General features: G+C 46.1%; 1 protein-coding gene across 2 annotated transcripts in view; it reads left to right on the top strand.

Moving 5' to 3' along the window:
• The window catches only part of SORT1 (sortilin 1), a 59,934-nt gene extending 47,955 nt beyond the window's left edge, over nt 1-11,979 (top strand). For both annotated transcript variants that reach the window (XM_033094094.1, XM_033094095.1), the window contains exons 15-20: nt 837-1,026; nt 4,345-4,461; nt 5,354-5,462; nt 6,802-6,908; nt 7,192-7,315; nt 7,531-11,979. In XM_033094094.1, coding sequence (XP_032949985.1) covers nt 837-1,026; nt 4,345-4,461; nt 5,354-5,462; nt 6,802-6,908; nt 7,192-7,315; nt 7,531-7,545 — 662 coding nt within the window. In that variant the 3' untranslated portion in view covers nt 7,546-11,979. The remainder of the gene's footprint in view (nt 1-836; nt 1,027-4,344; nt 4,462-5,353; nt 5,463-6,801; nt 6,909-7,191; nt 7,316-7,530) is intronic.
• Nucleotides 11,980-13,458: the final 1,479 nt, after the last annotated feature.

Here is a 13,458-nt window from a genome sequence, read left to right as displayed (position 1 = left end):
TCAGCATGTTAATTCAGTGACTCCTGGAGGAAACAGAAGCACCGTTTGGACCTTACTTTTCTACAAGATGTTTAAACATGATTTAATACTGGAGCCATCGTTGTGTAAATTCATTAAATCGGCTGTAAAGGAGTTGGCTTAGGAGTTTTCCCCTCAGCAGGAAGCTACAGTTATCCTAAAGTTTCACATCATTAAAAGATTTGTTAAGCACCTGTTCTTTAACAGGCTCTGTGCTGGTCTTCATATCACAAAGGATAAAACCGAATCCACAGTGTTTAGGCCACAGCCTTTGAGTCATTTTTCCAGGAGTGAATGACCCAGATTGACTTGTCAGAAATCTTCATTTGACAGCCAGTCGACTAGAGTTAAAAGTCTAGAAAGAATGTTTTCCCTCCTGCTTGAAGCAAACTAACCCATAGTGAAATTGAACCCATGCTTTTGGCTAATTGGTGTCATGTCCTAAAGGGAAACATCTGGTTGCTGACCTCTGACAGCTCCTGCTGGCTGAGGGCACAGTCGTACAAGACACAGACAGCAGCCTCTCAGTTTGGAAGGAATCCTTGAGGTCGTCTGTCCAGCTTCCCACTTCCAAACAAATAAGGGTTTTCCTAATACCCAAATGAGTAGTGAGATGCAAATAACCCTCCTTTGGTATGAGGAAATGCTAATTGCTAGTAGGCTCTAACTAATTAATTATGGTTTGCAGTTCCAAAATGAAGGAATAGAGTCAGACAGCCCCACTTTTCCTGTCCTTGTTCTTCCTATAGCCGGGCAGCTGCATCATGTGGGCGGGTTCTGTGCCATGCAGTTTCCCGAACAGTCTGTCTTTCCTTCAGGTGAAGAGAAGGACTACACCATATGGCTGGCTCACTCCACCGACCCCGGGGATTATGGAGATGGCTGCATTTTAGGCTATAAAGAACAGTTCCTACGACTGCGCAAGTCATCCGTCTGTCAGAATGGTCGGGACTATGTTGTGACCAAGCAGCCATCCGTCTGTCTCTGCTCCCTGGAGGACTTCCTCTGGTATCAGCATCCCTGTGGGCCCTTTTCCCGTCGGGGGGAGATGGAATCCAGTTGTCTTATAGGGCTGAAAAGTATTTCAATCTTTTTCTTCCCCAAGAGTGGAGAACTGCTTCTTATTAAGGAAATTGAGGCACAGAGAAAGAGCCAAAGTTGTTAATAATTGGACAGATAATATCATATCGAGCAGTTAATTATTGGGCAGAACCAGCAACAACCCCAAAAATCCTGACTTGCCAATGGTAGGAAGGAACAAGGTATATGAGGAGAAAGAAAATTTAAAAAAATAGAAGATGATAGGACAAAAACACAAAGAAAAGTGGTACAGGGCACTGGACTAAGAGGGCATTGGACTTGAGCAGAAAGCCCGAGAGCCTGAGTTCGGCATGTAGGGCGCTAGGTCTTGGGTCATCTGCAGGACTAAAGGCAGAGAGAGTGGGGTTATGTCCTGAGACACGAGGTGACATCGGTATATTTGTGGTCCCTATGTCCCTTAAGGTTTAGAGGCCGTCAAGGTGAACTCCCTAGAGTTCAGGACCATCCAAATTTAAGTATCAGTTATGTGGCTGGTATGGAGTTATACAAGGGCAAGGGAGTCCCTGGGCAGGCTCAGCACGGTAACTGAGGGCAAGTAAGAGGAGACGACTTCACATCACTGGCAGTGACTTTATGGAACTCGTCAGCTGCAAAAATATACTGACGGGAGGTAAAGGTGGATCCTAAAGGATTTGGACCAGAGACAGGTAGATAGCAGTCATGTCTCCTTCATCATGTTCTCTCAAACCGCAGGTGGAATGGCCAGGATCCTCCCTTCTCTATTTCCACAAGGAAAATAGCACTTGTATCTCTTTGTTACTGTAGGGCTAGAGCTCACGGATACTGCAAAACTCTAAGGACTGTCTCCCATTCTTGACTGCACATAGGCGAGGCTCTTAATTACTGAGCTTCACCTGTTTTGCAGACATGCTTCAGAGCTCCACGCCACTGCCCCTGCTGCTTCCTCTACCTGGAAAGTCTTTCCACATTCCCTGCTTAAGCCCCAAGCCTGATGGATTCCTGTTTCGCCCAGATAGCACTTCTTTAAGCTTTCCCCAGTTTTCCCTCGTCAGGGCTCCCACAGAAGCCCCATTACAGCACTTCCTGTGTTTTAATCATTGTGTACAGGTTTGATTCCACCACTAAACCCTTGACTCCTTGAGGACATCCTATATTTGATAATCATATAGTAGCAATGACACAGCTGACGTTTATTGAGCACTAACTGTACCGGGCACTGTCCTCCCTTACACTTAACCTCATGGCACTATGGTCCTATGGTCGGTCCCATTTCACACAGGGAGGAAATGAAGGTACAGAGAGATTACGGCCGGCTTGCCCACTCAGCCAGGAAGGGGCCGAGCTGGGCTGTGAACCTGGAGTCCAGCTCCAGAGCCCGGACACTGTGCCATAGGTGCCTGAGAAATGTGTACTCTGGGCGTGGGAAAGGATGTTCCCTCAAATTTGGGATTGAATACCTAAAATTTTTACCAGCAGTTTCCCTCTGCTATTGGAGGGGTGGTGGTCTCTGCATCTTAGGTTCTCCCTACTCTCGCCCCTAAATATTTGTCAGATAAACCTTGAAGTACAGGCAGCATCTGTACATTCCCCAAATATTCACTGAATACTTGCTGTGCACAGGGCACCACAAAGAAAAAATAGGCTTTCCCGGTAAGATGCACATAATTATGTTGTGAAACAGAAGGTGGTAAATGCCTCGGGGCTTTAGAGAAGGGAGGGCATGTTCTAGCTAGAGCTGAAAGGAGGTGTGTCAAAGAAAGCTTCGTTGAGGAGGTGGCATTTGAGCTGAGCCCTGAGGAGCAGTCGGCTTTGACCATGAGCGTCTGGGAAACAGCCAGTGGACACCCGACAGTGAGGGGGAAGGCTGCGCTGGAAGATAGGCCTGAGGGGAAGTCACAGTAGTCGCGATAAATGCGTGAGTGGGTCCAGACGGGGATGTTCGGGCTAAACTTTCAACTTAGATAAAGGGAAGGAGAGTAGTGTCGTGGACAAACATAAGGAAATGATAGGACAGGGTAGCGTGAAGGAGAAAAACCATGTGTTTCAAATATTTTATTTATTTGAGGTTGTGTCGGCGGATTTAGATGTGATGTCTAGCAGGCATTTAGAAATGGAAGATTAGAGCTCAAGAGAGGTAAAACCTGGATGTTTTAATTGCAACAAATAGTTAAGCTCACAAAGGGAAAGCAGATACAAAGTAAGAGAATGAATTACAGCACCTTGGAAAATGTCTGCATTTATGGGTTAGAAAAAGAGCAGCGCCGGGCTGGGGAGGAGCAGGCAGTGTGTCAGGTGCGGCAGAAGAGGTGGTTACAGTAAGAGAGGCCAGAGAGGGTGCCCCTGGGTTGGATGACTAGTGAGCCCCAGGGACGGGGGACTGAAGTGGGGGGCTCAGACGGACATTTTCAAGGTTGCAGAGGAGGTTGAAGCCAAAAGGCACAGAATTAAAAGTAAATGAGTAAAACAGAACAAGTAAAAAGTATTCTTTAAAGAAATTTAGCCAGTAAGACAGGAGGAGGAGAAAGAGGACAGGTGCCGGCTAAGGGGAAACCAGCAGGTGAGTGGGCCTGATGGTCCCTCCCACACTGTGAGTGAAGCAAGGTCCCAGGGCAATAGGACGGATGGGGCCCAGGCTGCTCATGAAGGGCTGGCTGGGAAAGGAGGCGGTGTGTCCTTTCTTCGGGGAAAAGAGAGGTGAGCAGAGGGGTGGCATGTGGAGAGAGGGGACAGAGCAGAGGGCAGGTCAGCACGTTCACACTGGGGGCAAGGACATCTGAGAAGCTAGAGGGTCCGAAATGGGGAGGCAGGGAAGGTTTGCATGTCCTCCCATGGTCTGTCTGCAAAGAGTATAATGAGTTATTTGGAGGTGAATAAAAAATTGCTAAGTGTCCCTGAGTTTAGCTCTGTCACTGATGCCACTGTTTCTCTGTGTCTTAGTTGCATGAGTCCCCACTCCGTGCAGGCTGTAGCCATTCCCTTCCCGGAGCCTGAGCGATCTGTGTAAGGCTCCCAGCCTTGGGGCTCCTAGCTCCTGAGTCCTAAGTCTGGCAGGCCCAATCGATAAGTTATTTTGCCCCACTTAAACCCTCTCCATGTCTGTTTTCCTAAATGGACATTCTTTGTAGATGTCACAGGCCTTCCTGAGCTGCTTTCAGGTAACCCAAGACTGGCATGTTAACCATCCACCGCCCCACATAAAACCTTCATTGATAGTCACTATCTTTCAGCAACTGTGAAAGCTACTTTCTTTGCTGATTCTTGCAGTGATTTTGGCTACTTCCGTCCAGAAAATGACTCCAAGTGTGTGGAACAGCCAGAGCTGAAGGGCCACGACCTGGAGTTTTGTCTGTATGGCAGAGAGGAGCACCTGACAACAAATGGGTGAGGTGGCTTTTCTTCCTTGTAATAAACGAATCACCATTATTCAGAGTGAAAAACTGCTTCTCTCCACAGCAAGATCTGAGCCATGTTTTAGAGCACTCTGGAAAAATACTGCCTTATAGAACCTTCCTGATGATGGAAATGTTCTATAGTCTGCTGTGTCCAGTATAGTAGCCACTCATCCTGTGTGGCTATTGGCTGCATTTCGACTGAGGAACTGAATTAATTTGAATTGATTTAAATAGTCTCCATATTAGACAGTGCCGATTTAGAGGAGCCTCGTTGCCGCCCTCCCCTGATAAACACTTCCCCCTCCATTTTCGTACCACGTGTTAACCTGCTTTCCCAGGTTACAGTTCTTTGACAGTCTCCTGAGGCAGAAAGGTGGGCGTGTCCCTGCGGCAAGGCCAGGGATGCTTAGCCTGTTCGAGGTGAAACTACGCAAAACATCCCCAAACCTTCCTGTGGATCTCTCCCCAGGCCTGAAAGATGGCACCGTGTTTCCCCGAACGTAAGGCCTAGCCGGACAATCAGGTCTAATGCGTCTTCTGGAGCAAAAATTAATATAAGACCCAGTCTTATTTTACTATAGTAAAATAAGTAAATAAAAAATAGTAAAATAAGACTGGGTATAATATAATATAATATAATATAATATAATATAATATAATATAATATATAATATAATATAGTATAATATAAGGACTGGGTCTTATTTTACTATAAGACTGTATAATAGAATGTAATAGAATATAATAGTAGGAATATAATATTTTACTATAAGACTGTATGATATAATAGTAATATAATATATTGGAATGTAATATAATAATAGGCAGGAATCCAGGAATACATCTTTGTATTCTGTTAACAAATTTTCTCTGCCTTTCAGGTACCGGAAAATTCCAGGAGACAGATGCCAAGGTGGAGTGAATCCAGTTCGAGAAGTAAAAGACTTGAAAAAGAAATGCACAAGCAACTTTTTGAGTCCAGAAAAACAGGTATGTTAAAATAGATCTGGTTTAGGTGCAAGTGGAGTTTCATGTTCTGCCAGGAATAGTCAAAATTAAAGCATCAGGAATTTTATTACTTAATACAAAGTGGCCAAACTACTTCTGTCAGGCTTCCCTTTGCACAGGAAACTGTTAGGGTGAAGGATGGGTCACATAAGCCAATGATAAGCTCATCTACTGAAAATGTGTTTGTTGGGGAAAAAATAGTATTCCGTAAAGTTGTTCCAAGTCTTAGAAGCGTAGAGGTGAGGAAATTTCTGAGGCTCAGGGTTATGTAGGAAAAAGACTCAGGAAGGTTGGCTGTCAAGGGCTGCAGTTTGGCATGTGTGGAGAAGGCAGGGTGGAGCTCTGCCGAGTCACGCCAACTGTGTTCAAGAAGAAAAAACCAAGTGGTAATAATAGGCTGGTTTTGATGTAGAAGCAGTTATGGGGCTGATTACAGGTCTGTAGTACTGAACTATCTGGCTGGGGTTTAGGGACATGGTAAAGAGGAAACCTCTTGATAAAGAGGCACTGAACCAGCAGTGTGGTCCAGTGTGACTTGGGTCAATAAACTGGGGGCCCTAGTTCCTCATCTGTAAAATGAGACCTGGACAATCTGCAGTCCCCTCCTCTCTAACTTCAAAAAGATGAGGGCCTGACAAGAGGTGGGATTAAGAAGGCAGCAGGAGAAGAATGTGTGGGTGTGTGTACTCGTCAGGGGGCAAGTTCCGCGTCCTCTGGGCCCCCGCCCTCACTCCTGGTGGCTCTCCCCAGAGAATAGTGTGTGTGATTGCACAGGACTCCCCCCACAGGGACACACCTTGTCCCAGAATCCAGCTCAGCCTCCTCTTGGATGCACTGAAAACACACACTCCCTGTCCCCCACCCAGAAGCAGGTAGGTCACACTCAATGATATGAAAAGGCATATTTGTAAAAACATAACAAAAATTAAGTGAAAAAATAAATCTTGGTGTCATATACTGGCCTTCCTGATACAGCACTGGCGCAGAGTCATTCAGCCACTGTTACCATAATCTCCCTTCCCTGCTCCACCCTTCAAAGCGCTGAGACTTACAAACAGCTGTCGTGAGGAACAGTCACAATTACCATTTGACCGAGGTTCCCAAGGCTTCCATGTAAGTGACATTGAAGCCCCTGCGTTTGCACCATTCTGAGGTTCTGGTGACCCTCTGCCAGCTGTGATATCGGGGGTGGGAAGAGTACCATCGTGAAGTGTCTAGGGACGCAGGACATTCAGAGAAGTGAGCGGATGAGCAGCCTCTTTGAGTTCAGTCCTAGAATATGCACACCTGAAATGTTTTGTTTGTGTTTTAATTTGTCAAGAATTCCAAGTCAAATTCTGTTCCAATTATCCTGGCTACGGTGGGATTGATGCTGATCACAGTCGTAGCAGGAGTGCTCATTGTGAAGAAATACGTCTGTGGGGGAAGGTAAGGAACGTGGAAGTCACTCAGAGGTGCTGCATGCAAACCAGAAAGTCATCGAGGGGCATATGGTTGAGTCTGCCCGTGGCAGAAGCCAGCTCGCTGAAGTGATGGTCTTTAAACATCAGGCTCGAATCTCTCAGCTCTTCTATTTTCCATATGCCAGCTATGGGTTGTGCTGCCTGGTGTGTGACTCATTCTGTGGGGTACAAACTCGGAAAACCCCCAGTCCCGTAAGAAGCGCAGCCCTCCTCACCACGTGGGGCTTAACGGAGGCTTCCGTCCACAGGTTCCTCGTGCATCGGTACTCGGTGCTACAGCAGCACGCAGAGGCCAATGGCGTGGACGGGGCAGACACTCTGGACGCAGCCTCCCACACTCATAAGAGTGGTTATCATGACGACTCGGATGAGGTGAGACTATTTCTTCTTGAAGGGTAGTCCAGAAGTGCAGAAAGAAAGAGTGATTCTTTGCCTAGTCATGACCAAGCTATGACTGAGGCAAAGGAGGGAATAAGCTAGAAGCGAGAACTTAATGACTATAAGACTTGGGCAGCCAGAAACGAGGTAATTGCTTTCAAAATAGGAGTTTTTCAGTCTGTACATATGGTCTATGTCTGTCTTTTCAGGACCTCCTGGAATAGCTCCTCAAAGAAGCGGGATCGAGCATGGATGATGGAACCGCAGTACCTCTTACACTCCCTGTGGCTCTGACGTGGGGAAATAAATTTCCCATTGCGAGGGACCCAGCTCTGTTTCTGCTGCTTCCGTCAAAGCCAGAAGGACCTCCACTAAAGAAATGCAGGGGGTGGGGTGGGGGCAAAACCCTAAACACTCTTGCAATTGGCTCTGAGAAGAGGGGAAATTTTCAGTTCTTTAGCCTCTTATTTCAAGTTCTATCTCTGCAAAGTATGGGCTTTTTTCTTTCTGTTTTTGTTTTTTAAGGGAAATGAAATGGAATTTGAAGGGAACGCTTCACTAATCCCACTCTTGCATGTTTTGCCTGGTGCCTGCCCCAGGGCATCTGCCAGCTCCAGCATCACAAAGTGCTCAGTGCTGTCCCTGGGCTCTGGTGGTGACACAAAGCAGCTGCAGAGCCGAACACAGAGGCTGCAGTGACCTGTCTCCGTCTGGGGACAGCCGTGCTCCAAGAACGTTGCATACCAGCTCCTCACACAAATCCCGCTTTTCTTTTTTTTTCAGGGACCATAGATCACAGTGATTTTTCTTTTCCCTGTTTAAGCAGGCAGTACCCTTGTTAATTGCCCTTTGGTGACTAACTTAACCATGTGCTTCCAAGACAGTAAATCAGGAAAACTTAAAGGGCAATATCTTTGACTTCGGGCAGGAAGAAGGGAGCAGCAGAGAACTGAGTAGATACAGCACCTATTAAAGGAGGAATTCTTCCTTCTTCTGCCATCTTTCAAGCCACGCTTTGTGTGTGTGCCAGTGCACTCGCTGAGGACAGGGTTCAGGCTTGCCCTGGCTGTCTGCCCAGCTGAGTGATCTCTTCCCTAGAGCCGATGGTGGCATGTACGGTTCAGGCCCCAAGGACGGAACATAGAGTCTTCCATATGCCTTTCTACCTGCTGTGTTGGCCCTTTGGTGAACGACTAGAATGGCTGCTTATATGCTTCCCCTTAGGTGGCTATTGTTCATGGAGCCAAGACCAGACATGTTTTCAGATTCATAGGCTGTCTTTAAAAATCAGAATTTTATTACCAGGCTCTCCTTGTCACCTCTTTTTCCCAGCTTTGCCAAGTAATGTATTGGCATGAAACTTGGCTGAACCAACTGAAAACTTCCAGTGTAGATGATGTTTTGTGTGATACGTTAAGTTCATATTTTAAATTTAAGTGAGTTTTCCGTTTGACATTTTTTCAAATATAGAATATAGTAAGGTGGATTTTTGGGTGGCCATATAGTAATGGAAAGCTGCAATAATTCATTTTAACACAGCTTGAATATTTGCTATACAGGGATATAGTAGAGTACATTTTTGGTCTTAGCATACCAACTGTGCTGGTCACAGTTTCTCCCAATAATTATGATTGGGACTTTCTTTGGTAACTGCCATTTTGCTGCTAGTTCATTTTATGGCTAGAAAATCAGTAAAAAGTAAAAGTGCCAAATTAGCTTTTGTCAGAATGCAAGAGCAGATGACCAAATTCTCTCCTCACCAGAATAGATTAACAGCAGCAGGGAAAGTGGGGGAGGGAGTGGATGGAGAATTTAGAGACTCTGAAACTGCGGTAAAATTAAATGAATCAGGGAGCTTCAGTTAGTAAATAAAGTTAGGGCAGGTTTTGTGAAGAGAATTAATATTTGTTAGAGCCAGAGAACACTAATCTTTTAGGAAAAGCGCATTCATTTTCATCGTTTTTAAGTTAAAAATAATTCCAAAGATTAACCAGCTCACAAGTGATCCAATGTCAGCCTCTGTCCTGGACACCCTCCCCTCCTGCCCGAAGTGAATTTGATGCCCAGACGAGACCTACTTACGCTTCCACCTTTGCTCTCAGCATGTACTCACTGGGTAGGTGTGCCGATACGTGTTGGTTCTCTCATCAGTTTTAAGATGGAAAGTTAATATTCTCCAACCATATAAGAATAGGGCTCTTTGTTTGGAGTGAATCTGGGATTTTCAGATCACTTTCACTTGCATTATGTCATTTGAACCTCACAACATTCTTGTGAGGTTAAAAACAGGCAGGGTTTGTAATCTCGTTTTTTTAGGAGATGGAGCTGAGGTACAAAAATGGAGTAGATTGTCCACGGTCTTTGGTGTGTTACGAGCAATCCTGGTTGGTTGTCTTCAGGGCTCATGAGCATTTTTATGCGTGCAAGTGCTGCATACCTGGGGCAGGGATCAGTGGCATTTGTCTCTGAGCAGCATTTAGCGCCCTCTTGCCACCTTGGTAAACAGAAAATTGTATTCTCCTGTTCGTCATGGCTGAAAACAAAAGTGATGATACTTTTGAATATGTGATTAGAAACTGCCTCTCACCTCACTGAGGGTCACTGTTCCAAGAGTGCAGGAGTGGAAACTCCAGTCTCCTCCATTCCTGTCCCTGGCTGGCTAAGCTTGCTCGGTTGGTTTGAGGACTGCTAGCAAGCGTGACTCATTCCGTGTCTGCATCAGCCTGCTTGCTCACAAGTGGATGCCCTCAGCCAGTGAGTAAAACAGCCTACATCGATGACAGCATCGAAGGAAAACAGATTTCGAATTTGTCTTACTGATGTTAAGTTAGGAGCATTATCTTTGGAAGGAAAGCATAACGTATCATTGTGTAAAGTCCCAGGCTTGTTGGTATCAGAGATTATTTCTGGAGGTTTCAGTGAAAGAATTTGGCATCGTAAGATAGGTTGGACATATCAGACCATCCAAAGTGTTCTGAGTTCTTAAATCCAGGTGGAGAACTTGCCATTTTTCCTGCTCTGTGGGTAGATGTCTTAGACCTGGGGGGGCTTCTGGTTTGTAGTGACACAAGAGACCACAGATGCGCCCACCTAGGCTGTGACTTGAATGGCAACAGCACTTAGAAGAATCAAAGTGTTTAGAGGGTGTGGCCGCTCTAGCCTGGGCTCAGTAGATTCAATAGTTTAGCCATAACTGAAACTTAGCATTTGCCATCTGCCGCTGCACCGGCGTTCCAGTGTGCGTCTCTCATTCGTAGGTTTGCCCCTGGGCCTCTACGTGCCCAAGCTGGCCTTCCATCCCTAACAGATCAGTAATGTGCTGGCCACCTCCATCCAGCTCCTGCTGCTTCTCCCATGGCCTTTATCATGACACCAGGATATAAAGAGGAGTGCAGGGTTGTCCACACCCACCCCAGGGGGCAGGGCTGGTTTGGCTTCAGTCATTTGTTTATTTTCCAGGCAAATCATCCTGGAAAGAGTCTTCCTTTTAGGAGAGCTCTGAAGAGCCCAGCCCCTATGGCTTAGAGCGCTTCCTGCTCATTGCTGGTACAGCCCCCTCATCCTGTACGAAACCTGGATGCTTGGCTCTAACGTAGGAAGAGATTCAGCTTTTCCATTTTGCTACTACCTTCCCTTGAGCAGGAAAATAAACATGGACTTAAATATCCTTTGAACAAAACCAAAGTTTTAAGATTTGCCACATGATGGAGTGACAGTGAGGGCCAGCCTTTCAGCACTGACACTCAGCAGGTGCCAGTGTTTGTGTTCCATCTGCCACCAGTTTGCCCAGCTCAGGCAGCTCTGGGAGCACCGTCCTGCCTGAGCGGAGCCCAGGCCTTGCCCTCATGGAGGAGAACCGAAATAGCAGGAGCGTGTTGACTTCTTGGTTACGTCGCATTATAACAAGAATCAGAGCGTGAATTTGAAATTGTCTGCAACAACTTGCTGTATGCATTTTTTCACACCAGTACATTCTTAAGCATCCTTGTTTATAGAGAATAACATAAGCTAATCTGTATCTTTATATATATGTACATATATACATGTATAAACTGTATAGTGTACATGGTAATGATTTATTGATATGTCCCAAATCTTTAATGCCGTCCCCATCCTCTGCATGCCCTCGGTTTGTGGTCAGGTGACTTGAATGTTCCCTGATGACTGCCCACCTCCCGTGTTTGGACGTCTAGGAAGGAGGGTTTGATCGTACCCTCCTCCTCCTTGTGCACAGAACTGCTCAGGGTCCCCATGTGCCTGTTGTTCACCCTCTCGTCCCCTGTTCCCTTTCTGCGCATGTGGTCCTTCCCTCTTCTCTATCTTCTCTGCCTTTCCCCCAAGCTGTGGGACAACTGCCTTCCTACTAAAGTGTAAAGCAGTATTAAGATCATTACTGCATGTGCGTTACAAAACCAGTTTTCTGTTCCCTTGGGACAGAAAATTGCATGTGAGGTGGAATAATCAAGTCTCGATGACCCATGTCAGTTACACAACAAAGCCAGACCCCATAATAAAATTTCCACAAAATGGAAATAAAACTCAAATTTCTTTAGCATTGTGTAAATAAATCTGGATGTGTTTAACTTTGTACTGGTAATTTTCTGTATATTTGCAATATTTGGGTTAGAAATAAAACAGACGGGGACTTTGTTACCTGACCTACTGAAATGACTAAGCTACCATGTGTTGACATAGCTTTTCCCGTTTCCTAGCTTCAGTAATCAAACCAAACCAGCAAATAAGCCAATTAAAGAGCCAGGACTGTGCATGGAAGGTATCGGATCATGTATGGATGAAACTACTCACTCTTTTCTCCTTCCTCTGTGTGCTCATAACATCTGCTTCCCATAGTATTTGTCAGACCAGCTTTCTTCTCCTTTTCCCCAGGAAGTCTGATCCATCCCACACACCTTCTCAGGTTTCAGTTGCTGTACTCTTCCTGTGGACACAGCAACATGTAATTACTCTCCTGAATTATGTGTTCCTTATAGCAGGTTTGACAAATGACAACACTGAAGTTTAACTTTGGTATCTTTCCAGTTGCCCCTCTTAAATTTCTCTTGCTCTCATCGTGCTTCCTGATCCATTTCGTTTCAGGACCTTCAAAGCGTTGCAGCTCTCCACTCTTCCAAAGTACTTCTTTTAGGAGAGGTTCCTGTCCTCTCTCCTGGAGCCTTTAGCCCAGGCTGAGCTGGCTCCGCAGCCAGCCATCCTGGGATGATATATCCGTAGAATACATTCTGGCATCTCAGTCTGAAGCTGACGAGGCAAAGACCTTGCTCTTGAGGAGCCATTGTCTGGTGGAAGAGTTCCTCCCCCAGGAGAGGATCTAAGGTGGCTCTGTTTTCAGGAAGTTATCGAACATAATGTTCTAAGACTGGCTGCACCAGAATCACTAGGTTTGTTGTTTAAAATGCGGATTGCTGTGTCCCACCCAGACTTATTAAATTAGACTGTGCTAATGGACAGACCCTAGGGTATGCATTTTTAATTTGATTCTTTCACACCTTCACTGCAACCAACGCCTAAGACTGAAAACCTGGGCCAGTCTCACCAGAGCACAAGTGGGGTGTAAGGAGCGGGGGTTGTCTGTACTTACGTACCAGGGCCTTGGCTGGGTCAGGCAAGAGAAGTCGGTCGGAGAGCTTCACACTAGTCCTGATGGGGCCTCTTACAACCAGCCCCATAAGGCAAGCTCCACGGTCACCCTCTTCGGCCATCCTAGCTCCTGATAAACGGACCTGGGCCCAAAGTGTGTCTACAGGTTGTCCTGGCCCTGAGCCCCTGTACAAGTTGCAAAGAGGACTTCTGGGCTTCGGTCCCACACCCCAACACAGCCTCCCGGGATCCTACTGACTCTGCCCCCAGATTGAGGGCTAAAGGGGAAAAATAAGTAAGGAGCCTATTCATTCAACCACACTTTTTTCCATAATAGAATAAAGGCATGGTGGAGAGCTGTATTATATATGGGAACTCAGTGCTTTCAGCTCAACTTTGCTGTGAACCTAAAACTGCTCTCAAAGTCTCCATAGAAATATATACACACGTACACAGAGGGGACACTACCTTCTGGAGACAAGAAGCAGTATGACAGGAAGCCAGATCATTCGGATGGAGTGTGCAGCACGTGCAGAATG

Source organism: Rhinolophus ferrumequinum, chromosome 22 (assembly GCF_004115265.2).
Source record: "Rhinolophus ferrumequinum isolate MPI-CBG mRhiFer1 chromosome 22, mRhiFer1_v1.p, whole genome shotgun sequence".
Lineage (NCBI taxonomy): Eukaryota > Metazoa > Chordata > Mammalia > Chiroptera > Rhinolophidae > Rhinolophus > Rhinolophus ferrumequinum.
Note: the sequence above shows the minus strand (reverse complement) of the source record. Positions and strands in the feature narration are given on the sequence as shown.